Here is a 15,516-nt window from a genome sequence, read left to right on the forward strand (position 1 = left end):
AACTACGACTCCCAGCATACCTGGACAGAAAGAGGCAGCGATCTCCAACCTCTGACTGTTGTGAGACTGCAACTCCCAGCATGCCTGGACAGCCAGAGGCAGTGATCTGGAAGCTTCTTACAGCAGCAAGCTCTGGACCACCTGCTGGTGTGAAACTACGACTCCCAAAATGCATGGACAGCCAGAGGCAATGATCTCCTCCCTCTAACTACTGTAAGACTACAACTCCCAGCATGCATGGACAGCCAGAGACAGTAAAGCTTCTTACAGCAGCAAGCTCTGGACCTCCTGCTGGTGTGAAACTACGACTCCCAACATGCATGGACAGCCAGAGGCAATGATCTCCTACCTCTAACTACTGTAAGACTACAACTCCCAGCATGCATGGACAGCCAGAGACAGTAAAGCTTCTTACAGCAGCAAGCTCTGGACCTCCTGCTGGTGTGAAACTACGACTCCCAACATGCATGGACAGCCAGAGGCAGTGATCTGGAAGCTTCTTACAGCAGCAAGCTCTGGACCACCTGCTGGTGTGAAACTACGACTCCCAACATGCATGGACAGCCAGAGGCAGTGATCTGGAAGCTTCTTACAGCAGCAAGCTCTGGACCACCTGCTGGTGTGAAACTACGACTCCCAACATGCATGGACAGCCAGAGGCAATGATCTCCTCCCACTAAACAACTGTAAGACTACAACTCCCAGCATGCATGGACAGCCAGCGACAGTAAAGCTTCTTACAGCAGCAAGCTCTGGACCTCCTGCTGGTGTGAAACTACGACTCCCAACATGCATGGACAGCCAGAGGCAATGATCTCCTACCTCTTACTGCTGTGAGAGTACAACTCCCAGCATGCCTGGACAGCCAGCGACTGATGCAATGATGGGCCCAAGTCGTACTGTGCCTCATGTCTGTCACATATGTACACCAAATGCTCATCCAGAAGAAAGTGTACGACTTGCTGTCAGTGAATGGAAACATTTGTAACAAGTCTGTAACAAGCTGCTCAAGAAATGTTTCCATTCACTGCCAGCAAGCAGAATACATGAAAACAGTGAGGAATGTATATTATTATTTATACTTCGATTACGTAAAAATCTGAAAATTCTTTTAAAAATTGAGACATTACCATTTCTTACCGGCCGCTCAAAAGGGCACCTCGATCTATAGAGGGTCATTAGAAACTATGGTCTGCATTTTTTCACAGAAACAGCGCCGCCCTTGTGGGCCGTGTCTGATATGGCATCTAACTGTAACAAAAGACACAGTTGGATTTATTTGTCCAGCGCTGGGGAAAGTTGGTAGCTTACTAATACAGACAGCGCCACCCCTGCCCACAAGGTTGTGTGTGGTACTGCAGCTCAGTCCCATTCACTTCTCTCATGGGGGGAGGTGTTTTGACCAGAAGGCCTGCCAGGTTTCCCTGATCCTGGACAACTCAGTTTCAAGCAAAAAGCATTTACCACCTAGCCATAGTTTTCTATGATGGGAGAGAAGCATCCACTTGGGCACCGCTTATCTGGAGACAAACAAAAGGAAAAAAATAAATAAATCTAACCTGTCTACTTTTTTTTTTTTTACCATGGGGTGGGAGGGGCAGTTTGTACAAGCATTCAGTATTTGCACCTACCTCGCCATGCCCAGGTCCAGACGACTCTCCTTCTTGTGCTGAAAGAAGAGAAACATGCTTAGAAAAAAGCTCAGGCCTAACGAGAAAAGCCATCACCCAGCTTTCCCGGGATCCTGACCAGCATCAGCCTATTAAGCAACAGTCAGAGAGCAGGCGGCCCCCCAGGGAGTAGGGCAGGGAACAGGCTGTCCCCCCCCCCCGGGGAGGGGGTGGCGAGGAGCAGGCTGTCCCCCTGGGGAGGGGGAGCAGGCTGTCCCCCTGGGGTAGGGAACAGGCTGTCTCCCTGGGGAGGGAGGGGCAGGGAACAGGCTGTCCCCCTGGGGAGGGGGGACAGGGAGCAGGCTGTCCCCCCCCGGGGAGGGGGTGGCGAGGAGCAGGCTGTCCCCCTTGGGTAGGGGGCAGGGAACAGGCTGTCCCCCCCGGGGAGGGGGTGGCGAGGAGCAGGCTGTCCCCATGGGGTAGGGGTCAGGGAGCAAGCTGTCCCCCCGTGGAGAGGGGAGGGCAGGGCAGGGAACAGGCTGCCTACCCCAGGGAGGAAAGTGGGTTAATCCCCCCTCCCCCATGGAGGTGGGAGGGGCAGGGAACAGGCTGTCTGCTGTCCCCCCATGAGGGCAGCAGGGAGCAGGCTGCCCCTCCCCCCCTCAAAGTGCCATTTATTTTGTTGGAATGACCCAAATAAATAGGGATTCAGCCTACTCCTGGCCACCCTGCTCTATAGGGGGAGGGGGCAGCCTGCTCCCTGCCTCCCTCAACAGGGGGATAGCCTGTTCCCTGCCCCTCCCACCTCCATGGGGGTAGGGGTCAGGGAGCAGGCTGTCCCCCCCCCCCTGGGGAAGGGGCAGGGAACAGGCTGTCCCCCCCCCCCCCCCGGGGAAGGGGCAGGAAACAGGCTATCCCCCTGTTGAGGGAGGCAGGGAGCAGGCTGCCCCCTCCCCCCATAGAGGATGGTGGCCAGGAGTAGGCTGAATCCGTATTTATTTGGGTCATTCCAACGAAATAAATAGCACTTTGAGGGGCTTGCAATAAAATGACCGGAAGCTGCAGAACATCTTAGGCAGCAGAGCCGTCAGTCATCATTAGCGTAGCTCAGATTTACACTAGAACAGAAATCCCCCCCCCCCCCTCAGTAAACATGTCTCTCCAATATGTTCTGCAGCTTCCATTGACCTTCCTACAGGGTCCTCTTAAGGAAATATAAGTTCTTGAGTCACGCTCAGCCCCCTGAAGACGTTCTGCAGCGTCTTCTGACCCGACAGTAAATCTCAAGCCTTCCTTTCTATTTACCTGGTCCAGAGTGACCCATTGGAGTCCGCTCCAGTAGGATGACAACCAATATGGCCGCCGTGCCATTTCCCATAGGATTCAGTTTGTTACCCTAGCCTTGTACCATTTAGAATTGCTTATTACCCCCACCACGACACCCTTCCCCTCCCCCAAACCTAGAGGAGTTGTCACCCATCTTTGGGTATGCACTGCAGGCGCTGAACCCAGTGCTGTATATTTGGCCGCTCCGCTAAACCTGGATGACCAATAACGCAGCGGCCATCTCGACGGCCACCCAGCTTTCCCAGGAACGGAACGGATGTGGATTTTCTGGAAATGTCATTTAAAGGGCCCTGAAGGAATGTGAAAAGAAGCTGCAGAACCTCTTGGGGAAGTAAAACGCTGATCGCCGCTCTGCTCGGAATTAACGTACTGTGAATTTACGGCTAATATTTCGTCCCATAAGGCGCTCGTAACCTTTGCATAGGGCGTTCATCGTCACCCGTGCCCCGTTATTAACAATAAAAATTTTATTAATTACATTTATGGGAAATGTGCAATAATCAGATAATTAGAAATAAATTAGGCGGTGGAGACGGAAAAACTCCTGGAAATGCGCTCATTCCACAAGTTGCATGTGGATGCCTGATTTTTCTGGCTAATAAGACATTGCAAAATTATTTGCCCCCCTCCTATCTAAATCTCTCCCCCCCAATACTCCAGGCCTAGAAGCATAACCCCCATCATGGACCTATCACTCTTCCCTATGTATTATACTAAGAGATAAAGAAGTCTACTCTGTGTATCCTTCCGCCCCAGTGAGCAAAAAAATAGTCCCCTTCACTTCTAATTCTTTTTATTGCTTTCAAAGTGTCTCCCACAGCCGGCGGAGCCTCCTTCTCCCCTTCTGTGGAGGTTTCCCGGTGACTTTCATTCAGGTGCCTCTATTTCCACATCCTTTCCACATAAAAAAATAAAAATCCTCACAATAAAAAAAAAGAACCTGATATCAAGGGGCGTAGAGATTGCAAACCCCAAACCCACGTACAAGAGAGAGAGAGGAGCTGCGCCTCAACCAAGCGCGGACAAACGGAAGCGCCGGCTTTCTTTTGACCGACGGCCCCATCGACCAATGGAAAGAGAGATCTCCATCCAAAATTCCCCAGCGCCCAATAGGGATGTCGGAAAGGCGGGAATAGCCCGAGCAGCGGGTTAGGTTGCGCCCTCAGCCGCTGTGGCTGTGAGGCAGAGTGTGGCTGTAGTCGTGCGGGCGGCGATGTGACGGGAAAGTTGTCGCTTGTTTTGTGGGTGACTCGCTCGGGCGCCCGGCGCGGACTTCTCATTACCGGGGATTTATTAATCGCCTCCTTTTAATTCGACTTCACGCCTGGTGACTACTGCCTTCGCCCATTTTTATTTTATTAGAATTTTTTTTCCCCCCTACCTCGGAGGGGCTCCCCTCTAAATGCCAGCAGCCATGCTAGAAAAGGGGACAGAGGGGTCGGCCAAGAGGAGGGGCAGGAATAACGCTGCCAGCAGCAAAAGTTTGACGGCTCCCAATGGCAATGGCAGCAACTCGTGGGAAGAAGGCAGCAGCTCGACCTCGTCCAGCGATGATGAGCACGGTAAGGTGGTAGCCTCGAACTCCCCGCCCTGCACCCCCTCTCCGGGGTCTGCCACCCCCCCATCCTGGCCTCACCCTCTACCTGTCCTCTCTTCCAGGTGGCGGGGGCATGAGAGTGGGCAGCCAGTACCAGGCTGTGGTGCCAGAGTATGACCAGGGTAAGTTCTGCACTATTGTGCTGCTGCCAGCGGTGGAGGTGGTAGCCTAAAACTCTAGTCATGTGCTCGCTTCCAGGGGGGGCTAGCTCTTCCCATGGCTTGTCTGATGGGTGACATGTCTGCTTTAAGGAATGGATTGAATGGGAATTAAAGGAAAAAAACAACAACTTTTTTTTTTTTCATTATTATTATTTTTCTTTTCTTGTTGCATGGAGAATAGCAGGAGATGTGCATCCTGGGAGGGAGAGGATGCACCGCCTGGTTAATTACTGGGGGCGGGCGGTTATTTGTTGTTTAGTCAGTGTGATGCAAGGTAGTATTGTGTGAAGTCACCCAGCTTTTCCAGCTGACAAGGGAGGGGGGGGGGGGGGGGGCAGCGGCAGCCACTTAGTTTTCTAAGACAATAGGTGGTCGTGCATGTCCCCAGTCATAGATTAGAGGGAGAGAATGGCGGGGCACCCAGCTTCCCGAGCCTTGTCGTTACATGGAAGTGAAGGATTCACCCAGCTTTCCCAGACTCCTGACCCTTAGTTACAAGGATGGGGAAGGTGGTCACCCAGCTTTCCCAGACTCCTGACCCTTAGTTACAAGGATGGGGAAGGTGGTCACCCAGCTTTCCCAGACTCCTGACCCTTAGTTACAAGGATGGGGAAGGTGGTCAACCAGCTTTCCCAGACTCCTGACCCTTAGTTACAAGGATGGGGAAGGTGGTCACCCAGCTTTCCCAGACTCCTGACCCTTAGTTACAAGGATGGGGAAGGTGGTCACCCAGCTTTCCCAGACTCCTGACCCTTAGTTACAAGGATGGGGAAGGTGGTCACCCAGCTTTCCCAGACTCCTGACCCTTAGTTACAAGGATGGGGAAGGTGGTCACCCAGCTTTCCCAGACTCCTGACCCTTAGTTACAAGGATGGGGAAGGTGGTCACCCAGCTTTCCCAGACTCCTGACCCTTAGTTACAAGGATGGGGAAGGTGGTCACCCAGCTTTCCCAGACTCCTGACCCTTAGTTACAAGGATGGGGAAGGTGGTCACCCAGCTTTCCCAGACTCCTGACCCTTAGTTACAAGGATGGGGAAGGTGGTCACCCAGCTTTCCCAGACTCCTGACCCTTAGTTACAAGGATGGGGAAGGTGGTCACCCAGCTTTCCCAGACTCCTGACCCTTAGTTACAAGGATGGGGAAGGTGGTCACCCAGCTTTCCCAGACTCCTGACCCTTAGTTACAAGGATGGGGAAGGTGGTCACCCAGCTTTCCCAGACTCCTGACCCTTAGTTACAAGGATGGGGAAGGTGGTCACCCAGCTTTCCCAGACTCCTGACCCTTAGTTACAAGGATGGGGAAGGTGGTCACCCAGCTTTCCCAGACTCCTGACCCTTAGTTACAAGGATGGGGAAGGTGGTCACCCAGCTTTCCCAGACTCCTGACCCTTAGTTACAAGGATGGGGAAGGTGGTCACCCAGCTTTCCCAGACTCCTGACCCTTAGTTACAAGGATGGGGAAGGTGGTCACCCAGCTTTCCCAGACTCCTGACCCTTAGTTACAAGGATGGGGAAGGTGGTCACCCAGCTTTCCCAGACTCCTGACCCTTAGTTACAAGGATGGGGAAGGTGGTCACCCAGCTTTCCCAGACTCCTGACCCTTAGTTACAAGGATGGGGAAGGTGGTCACCCAGCTTTTCTTATATCTGGGTTTAGCACTGCCAGCTCCCAGAATCCTTTTACGTCTTCTTCTTCTATGGGAGGTCCAAGAACAGTCGAGTGAGTGTGCATGCTGGGAGTTGTAGTTTAGTTTCACCGCAGCTGGCGTGCCGAAGGGGACATTGCTATAAGGAAGAAAAGGATAGTCACCCAGCTTTCCCAAACTCTTGGGCCTCATAGCTACGAGGGAGGGAAGGGTAGTCGCCCAGCTTTACTAGTTTTCTTAGACTTCTGGCTATAAGGAAGAGACGGATCGTGACCCAGCTTTCCCAGACTCTGGAGCTTCATCGCTACAAGGGAGGGAAGGGTAGTCACTTAACTTTGCCACTTTTCTTGGCCTTATAGCTGTAAGAAAGAAAAGCATAGCCGCTCAACTTTCCCAGAATCCTGAGCCTCATTCCTACAAAGGAGAGATGGGTGGTCACCCAGCTTTCCCAGAATCCTGAGCCCTATAGCTACAAAGCAGAAAGCGTATCCGTATTTCTTAGACTCACAGCTGTAAGGGAAATTAGAGTAGTCACCCAGCTTTTCCAGGCTGCTGAACATAATGGACAAAAAGGGGAAACTAGACGGGCACTTTGCTTTCCTGGAGAATAAGTAGACGACCGACTTCCCCAGACTCCTGAGCCTCGTAGATACAATGGAGATAAAGGTGGTCACCCAGCTTCCCCAGATTCCTGAGCCTCATTCTTACAAAGGAGAGATGGGTGGTCACGCAGCTTTTCCACATGACTGAGATTTCTACAAGGTGGAGACTGGCTAGGCACACAGCTTTCTCAGACTCCTGAGTTTCTTGGGGGGGGCGTCGTCACCCTGTCTAAAATTAACCTATATAGAATCTGGGAAAGCTGGGTGACTACATTGCTACTTATGCAGCTCGTTGCTGTTCATATGGCTGATTTATGCAGCAATCTGTTTCTGGGTGACAACCAGTATGATAGCCATACTATCTAAGGCAGGGGTTGTCACTCGGCTTTCTTAGCTTTGCAGGCCTTCAGTCTGTGGTAGTGTGCGGGCAGACAGATGAGCTTTTCAGGAGTCTGGAAAAGCTGAGTGGCAATCCCTAGAAGAGCTGCAATAGATTCTACCTAGTCACCCAGCTTTCCCAGGAACAGATCTACCTAAGCAATAGTGATTTAGAGGTAGTGGTAGCCTAAAACTCTCCAGCACTTGCTGCCACGCTGCAGCTGTTTCCTCATGTAATCCCCTATGTGGACAGCAGGGGGCACCATCCTAATCTCCTGCAGATCCACCCCCCCCCCCCCCCCATATCCACCATTACTTGTATCAATTCTGGATTTATATATTGATTAAATAAATAATAAATGTGATTCCCCCTCCGTAACAATATGGTATCTGGCCAGGAAATGTGCCCTGCAGAGATAGGATGAGACAGGGGCTTCACTGCTTGGGGTGGGTTGTAGGATGAAAAGCCAATTTATTGTGGTTCCATTCCATGGATGTTGTGTTTTATATATTATTTATTTGTATATGTTTTGGTTTTACTGCAATGTCTTGTTATTTTGTAAACAAACAAAAAAACTGATGTAAAAATAGCAATTTGTATCTGTAGGCACACCCAGCTTTCCCAGAAGCCTGAGCCCCTGAACGGACTATGTGTCCTGGCTGTATGACCTCATGGCCGTCAGTCGTGGTCGTAGCTGTGGGTGGGCGCTGCAGAGATTCAGTCACACCTTGTGCCTGAGGGGGTGAATGGTTCCTCCTGCTATAAATGCCGAATTATTGATTTGCCTCAGGAATTCATAGGTTGCAATGACTGCTGTTATTTGGGGGGTTTGTAAGACTGTATTAGGGGGCAGGAGAACATTTGCTGCATGGCAGTTCCTTTTACAGTGTTTTTATTTTTTTATTTTTTTTTATTCATAAGTAGAGCTAAAATAAGGAGTGATATAAGAGCACCTACTGTTCAGAGAGAGAAACGCAAGCGAGGAAAACGCGTCCTGCCAATATAGACCCGAATAGTCCCGGCTGCAATGCCCCGGGTCAGGAGCGCACGGCCGGCTGCTTGCTCTATGCAACTCCTTGGGAAATTGTGCACTAGGTTTTTACCAATGCATCCATTTCCCTAGATTTCCGCGGAGTGTGACTGTTGTCTGATCCAAGTCGCCGACCGCTGCAGGGAGGTAATGAGACTGGCTGGCTGCCAGGCTATAGGCCGTAATGTTGGCGGAAGTTGTCGTCTGTCCCCGGGCCTCATTGCCTAGTCCTGCTTTTGATGAGAGTACCACCATTGGAGAATATCTATAGACCTCCTGTCAGTGTGTATATATTAGGATAATCTCACTGAGCTGATTCGGCTGCACTTACTAAGCCGGCCTGCAGGAGGTTTTATATTTTTTTTATTTTATTTTTCGCTAATGCAGTGTATTGGAGCTGGCCGTGCATTCGTCGTTTAGCACCTTTGTGGATGGAGGGTGTTGACTTTGCTGGAAGGTGCACTGCCTGCTGGAGAAGTGCGCTGACAATTTTTTTTAATTTTTTTTTTTCTCCCCATTATTCACTATGCATTGTTATGGGAGACTGCATTAACCAGTTCAAGGCTGGAAACTATTCACAAAGCTTTTTTTTTTTTTTCCCCCTTTATTTTACGCCGGCACATATTGCACACCCTCCTCTCTCTATTCAGTGAGGCCCTCTTTTAAGCTATGCAAATGGCAGCAGCCCGGGCCAAGACAGATTCAATCACTTGTTCTCAGCAAAGACTCCTGCATTGTATTTCTCATGAGCTGTGAAAACTGCCCGTCCGCCTACTTTACAATATGGCGAGCGTGCGTGTGCTTTGTTAGGGGGGTCTGCAGTCCTGAATAACTTTTGTACTTTTTATTGCTCACCATAAGCTCCTTGCAATTAGGTCCTTCCTTATATAATTCTGTTTATGTTGCTGTACATGGAGAGTATTGATAGTCGGGCGACTACGTCCTCTTTACTGCTGCATTGTGTGTTCATACTGTGTAAACGCCTGTTATTTTGTTAGAAATATAGTATTTTATGAAATGTTTTTTTTATGTCCTCCCCATAACACTGTTTCACACTGTATAACATTAAATGGGTATTCCCATCTGGGATATCTATGGCATATCAATAGGAAATACTATACACGTCTGATAGGAGCTGGTCCCACCTCTGGGACCAGCGCTTATCTCAAGAACCGGGTCCCAAAGTGAACAGAGGGCACACTGCGCATGCGCAGGATCTTGTCAGTTCACTGCTGTGGGACTTCCCAAAATAGCCGTACCCATAGAAGTGGATGGAGAGCGAACCACACAAGCCTGGCCACTTCTCATTTGACCACTGTGAGGCTTCTAAATAACAGCCAGCGCTCAGTTATTATTGCCCCAAAGCAGTGAATGGAGAGTGGCTGCGCATGCACAGCTTGTTCTCCCTTCACTTTGTGGCCCTGTTCTGGAGATGGGAGTGGGTCCTTTCTGTGAGACTTGCTCCTATCTGACATTTATGGCATATCGGAAGAATATGCCATAAATATCCCAGATGGGGATGCTCTTTTAAATTCTTTAGGTTATGCAGAGATATATATATATATATATATATATATATATATATATATATATATATATATATATATATATATATATATATATATTTGTTTTAAATACAATATATATCAGTTATGCCAAAACAGATGAGCTCGCCTAAAGTTATGCAGATGCATAATAGCTTTTTTGTTTTTATCAAAAAAAAAAAAGCATTTTGATCACTTTTTGTAACTTTATTTTTTTTTCTTTGTATTGAATCTTTGAATCTCTTTAGGTTTAGCATACATCTGTCATCTGTAGACGTCATTGTGTGTGACAGTTGTTAGGGCAGTATGTAGTCTACAGACAACACTGGAGTCGTTTCTAGGCCCCTGAGGCTAAATGCACGGGATTCCCAATTGCGTCCCTGAGAAAACAGATGACGCGATCTAATGTGGGAGTTCTGTTTTGATCATGTTGCAGTCACTCCTGCCCGAGAGGTTTTCTGGGTTCAGGATATTTTTCTTAGGGATAGGCCATCAACATTGGGTCGGTGGGGGTCCAACTCCCTGTCCTGCCACTGAAGGGAGCACCGGGTGCAGAATGAATGGCAGAGGTGCTGAGTTCGACCCCCTGTGATATTGATGGCCCATGCTGACTACTGGCAAGCAATACTAAACCCCTTGAAGTGGCTGGGGTCGGAAGTACTGCTATAGCATGAACTAGGCTGTCATTTGTAGGACTGCACAGGACACCCATGCAGCACTGTGCTCTAGAATTAGACCTAATAACCCTTTCAGGACCAGAGGGGTATTTTGTAAATTTCTTTTTTTTTGCGTTTTCGTTTTGCGCTCCCTAACTTCTGTCTGTTCACATAGCCATATGAGGGCTTGTTTTTTGCGGGACAAGTTGTACTTTCCAACGCCACCATTTAATATTGCATATGATGTAGTGGGAAGCACTATAGTTTTTTTTTTTTTTCTTGTGTTTTGATAGTGCTAAAAAAAGTGGGCAAAAAGTTTTTTTCTTTTATTTATTTTTGTCAGCATATTTTGACCTCTAACTTTTTTATAATTATGTGTACGGAGCTGTAAGGGGGGCTCATTTTTTGCGGGACGATCGTAACTTTTCATACCATTCTGGGGTGTGTGTGACTTGTTGATCACTTTTTCTACAAATATTTTTTGTTTTTTTATAAAATGAAGCAACCAAAAAACGGTGAATTGGCCATTTGGACACTTTTTTTCCGTTTCACTGTATGGGGAATGTATTTTTATACTACGGGCGTTTTCGCACACATTGCAGCACCCATGATGTGTATTTTTAAATTTTTTTTTTTATTTTTTGGGGAAAATGTTTTGGTTTTATTTTTTATTAAATTCTCCAATTGCCACACGGTGGAGCTGAAACACAACCGAAAGTGCGCACTTTCAGTTTTAGCGCGCTCAGATGCCTTGGTCAGGATTGACCACCGCATCTGAGGGTTTAAATGTCCGCGATCGGCATTACTGCCAGTTGCGGACATGAGCCGCGGGTGTCTGCTAAAAGAAGCAGGCGGCCCCTGCGGCTATGGCGCCCGCAGCTGGCATGAGAGGGCGCAATCTTTTAAAAACCCGCCCAGCGCCGTACATGTACGGCGCTGGGAGTGGAAGGGTTAATGACCGCTGTGTAAAAAAAAAAAAAAAAAAAAAAAATGAAAAAAAAGTTGACTTTTATTAAAGGGGTTATCGTAACAAATTTAATCCAGACATGACAATCTATTTCTAACAAAGCTAGATCCGGCCCTGTACCTCACATGGCTCCAGAGATCTCGCCATTCATTGTTCTGATAGATTTATTTCAAGCTGACAGCTCAGGGGGTGTGCCCTTTCTGCTGCAGCAGGGTGCAGCCCTGTCATTCTGCTGGTACATCAGTGTTTCATTTGCATGGAGAAATGAAAGGACTAGGAGGTGGTATGAAATTCCTTCAGTATGGCATCTGATCTGATGGAAGGGCGATGCGCTTCTATTAATCTTTATGGGGATTCTGAAAATGGCACTTGGCTATTTTCGGCGGGCCAATAGGAAGGCTTGGTGGTGGCCGGACCCGTCCCTGCCGGCCACCACTTTGCCTGCTTCGTTTCCGGCTGCGATTGAGATTGGTGCAGGTTCTGAGACCTGCACCAAAGCAGACAATGGGGGCATATCCTTTGGTGTCAGTCTAAACTGTAGTTCAGGTGTTTTTATTCTTGTACCAGGTATAAATCCCAGGTTTTCAGCTGTCCTGCAGTGTGTGGTCATGCATGGAAACTGAAATCAGTGGGACTTTAAAGACGCTGGGCACACATGCTCAGTCACTCTCCTGACAGGCAGGTCTCTGCATAATGATCCTCTTCACTGCCGAGCAGCCAGTAGAAGGAGCTTTTTGCCTTTTGTCCAAGCAGAGCCTCGGCAGTAGCATGGCAGTAACCCTCCTTCTGCAGAGGAAGCACATTGTCAGCTGCCAGAGGGGGAAGGTGACTGATTCTGTTCAGATCCCACCCCAGCATACAGATTAGCAGCAGCAAGGGAGCATAAAATAATGAAAATGGTATGTTTACCGCTAGAAATACTGCAAATTACTTGTGATTAAACTGCTATTAACAGCTTGAGGGGAAATGCGATGACTATTTGATGTGATATGATTATTGGATTTGATTGAAAATTGTTGTATGAATTTGCCTAATTGTCATGTCAGTGGCAGCGAGGGTCATGGAGTCTTGTAGGGAGCATGTTAGCGAGTCGTAAATGGCTGCCAGTGCCGTGCCTGAGCGTGACCTTGTGTACTGCAGACTATTGACCGTGTGCTGGAGTATAAAGCCATGGTGGAGGGCTGTCTGGCTCTGTCCAGAATGATTGCGTTTTTATATATTTACGTACAGACATATGGGAATAGACTGTTTATTGTAATCCGAGAGAAAACTCTAGGATGTGTCTGTGGCATTGTTCTATTGTTCAGCAGCTTTGTGCAGCCATTTCTGTGACTATTCTGACTTTCACATATACAAAATAATAAATTTAAAGTGGTGGTATTAGATCTTTTTGCTGAAAAGCTCAGTGTTTCTTGCCCCATTTGTGTGCATCCCCCCCCCCCACCACCAAAATACCCAGCAGCCCTTTGTTACCGCAGCAGCTTTTGGACAAAGCCTGGCGTACGCTGTAATGCGGATCTCCCGGCCGCTGTGGACCGGTACTTGTAAACCATCCCATAAAGTGATCTAAGGCTCTGTTCACATCCTCCAACTGACTTGTGTGGCCTGCCACAGTTTAGGGAGGAAACTGAGCCACTGACACAGATGTGAATGGAGACTTAGGCCTCTTTTCACACGGGTGCAATGCGTGAGGTGAACGCAATGCACCCGCACTGAATCCGGACCCATTCATTTCTATGGGGCTGTGCACATGAGCGGTGATTTTTAGAAGTGAATGGGGCTGTGTGAAAATCGCAAGCAAGTGCGGATGCGGTGCGATTTTTCACGCATGGTTGCTAGGTGACTATCGGGACCCGATATTTATTATTTTCCCTTTATAACATGGTTTTAAGGGAAAATAATAGCATTCTTAATACAGAATGCAAAGTACAATAGGGATGGAGTGGTTAATATATATATATATTTTTTTTTTATTAAACTCACCTCATCCACTTGTTCGCGCAGCCCGGCTCGTCTTCATTCTTCTTTGATGACCTGGGAGGAAAAGGACCTTTGGTGACAACATTGCGCTCATCACATGGTCCATCACCATGGTGATGTACCATGTGACGAGCGCAGTGCAGTCATCAAAGGTCCTTTTGCCAGGTCCTGAAGAAAGAATAGGAGATCCGCTACGCGACCAAGTGGATGGGGTGAGGTAAATTTATTATTTTTAACCCCTCAATGGACATTTTACTAGGCATTCTGTAATAAGAATGCTATTATTTTCCCTTTATAACCATGTTATAAGGGAAAATAATAAAACCTACAGAACACCTAAACCGAACTTTAGTGAAGAAGTTCGGGTCTGGGTACTAAACATGCCGATTTTTCTCACGCGTGTGCAAAGCACATTAAAACGCTTTGCACTCGCGTGGAAAAATCGCGCATTTTCCTTCAACGCACCCGCTTCCTATCCGGCCCTCACATGCAACGCCCATGTGAAAGAGGCCTTAGATTACAGATAAAGATGCGGGTCCCATTTATATTAAACATGGGATCCTATTGTCATGGCATACATTATGGCGGCAGGTTGTAAAATGCATAATTATGCAGATCTACTTGTCGCTGTAATGCCATTAGTGGCTGTAATACAAGGGACAATGCGCTAATATATCTGCATAGAAATAGCGGTTTTTGTGACACAAACTAGGAGCTTAGTCCCATGTTCCCAGCTGATGCATTGAGGATGAATGAATGGCCGTCAGCATCACACTTCCCACTGCCTCGACCTTAAAGGGGTTCTCCGGGAATTAAGAAAATGATAAAAATTACTTTATTAAAAAAAGATGTTCTCAAATACCTTTTATTTATAATGGCTTGTTTTTTTTCGGGGGTGCAATAATCAGGGGAAACAAAATTACTTCAGAGCACTGAGGTAAAGAGCTGCCTCATCCTCCTCCTCCTCCTCCTCTCTACCTGTCAGGGATTATGATCCTGAATACAGATGATAAGAACTTTAGCTGAATCTCTGGGGAATTTAGTTCATGAGGAGACATGAAGTACAAAGAGGACGGACTGTGGTAATGGAGACTGTAAACCAGTGCTGCTGCTCATTAGCCTCACCTCACCCTCCTCTCCTGTCTCCTCATCTTCTCCATTCCCACAGAGATTCGCCTGTATTCAGGATCATGGTGACCAGCAGAGCAGAGAGGAAGATGAGGCAGCACTAAGGCTCATTGTGGTGAAGTAACTTGTCCTCCTGTGTGATTAGGACAGGTTTCGTGTGTACTGATAGGACGGCGGCCATTTTATTTTGCCTAATTGCTCCCTAGCCAAAACAAGCCATTCTAAGTAATGAAAGGTATTTGTGAATATATTTATTATAAAATAATATTCAAGTATTTAAATTTTTAATTTTTTTTAATTCCTGGGGAACCCCTTTTAAAGAAGTTTTCTGAGACTTTTAGGCCCCCTGCACACGATCAGGATTGCGTGCGGAAAATCCGCACCGTAGGTCATGTACATTGTATTCTATGAGAATTTGAAATTCTCAATGCGCACGATGCAGATTTTTTCCGCGCGGATTTTGACCTGCGGTGCGGATTTTAAAATACGCGACGTCAATTATTATTATTTTTTTTTCCTGACCGGATTTTCTTATTCACTTAGTGAAATCCGCATGCGGAAAATCCGCACGCAAATCCACACCAATTAATGCGGATTGACCGCACGGATTTGCCTGTGAACACGTGCGGATTCTCCGCACATGAATCCTGAACGTGTGCATGTAGCCTAATACAGATGACCTACTCTCTGGATAGATCATCAACCTAAATACAATATATATCAGTTATGCCAAAACAGATAAGCTCGCCTAAAGTTATGCAGATACATAATGATAGCTTTTTTGTTTTTATCTAAAACCCCCGCCGATCAGCTGTTTGAGGATGCACCAGCGCTCACAGTAGCACCGTGGCTTTCTCTCCACTTTCCCTA

At 47.7% G+C, this 15,516-nt stretch overlaps 1 protein-coding gene across 1 annotated transcript in view; it reads left to right on the top strand.

Annotated features, from left to right (window-relative positions):
- Nucleotides 1–4,118: 4,118 nt before the first annotated feature.
- The window catches only part of RCOR1 (REST corepressor 1), a 39,894-nt gene continuing 28,496 nt past the window's right edge, over nucleotides 4,119–15,516 (top strand). Inside the window, exons 1-2 of the mRNA XM_044271943.1 lie at nucleotides 4,119–4,519; nucleotides 4,617–4,676. Coding sequence (XP_044127878.1) covers nucleotides 4,360–4,519; nucleotides 4,617–4,676 — 220 coding nt within the window. The 5' untranslated portion in view covers nucleotides 4,119–4,359. The remainder of the gene's footprint in view (nucleotides 4,520–4,616; nucleotides 4,677–15,516) is intronic.

The sequence above is a fragment of the Bufo gargarizans genome, chromosome 11, assembly GCF_014858855.1.
Source record: "Bufo gargarizans isolate SCDJY-AF-19 chromosome 11, ASM1485885v1, whole genome shotgun sequence".
Classification (NCBI taxonomy): domain Eukaryota; kingdom Metazoa; phylum Chordata; class Amphibia; order Anura; family Bufonidae; genus Bufo; species Bufo gargarizans.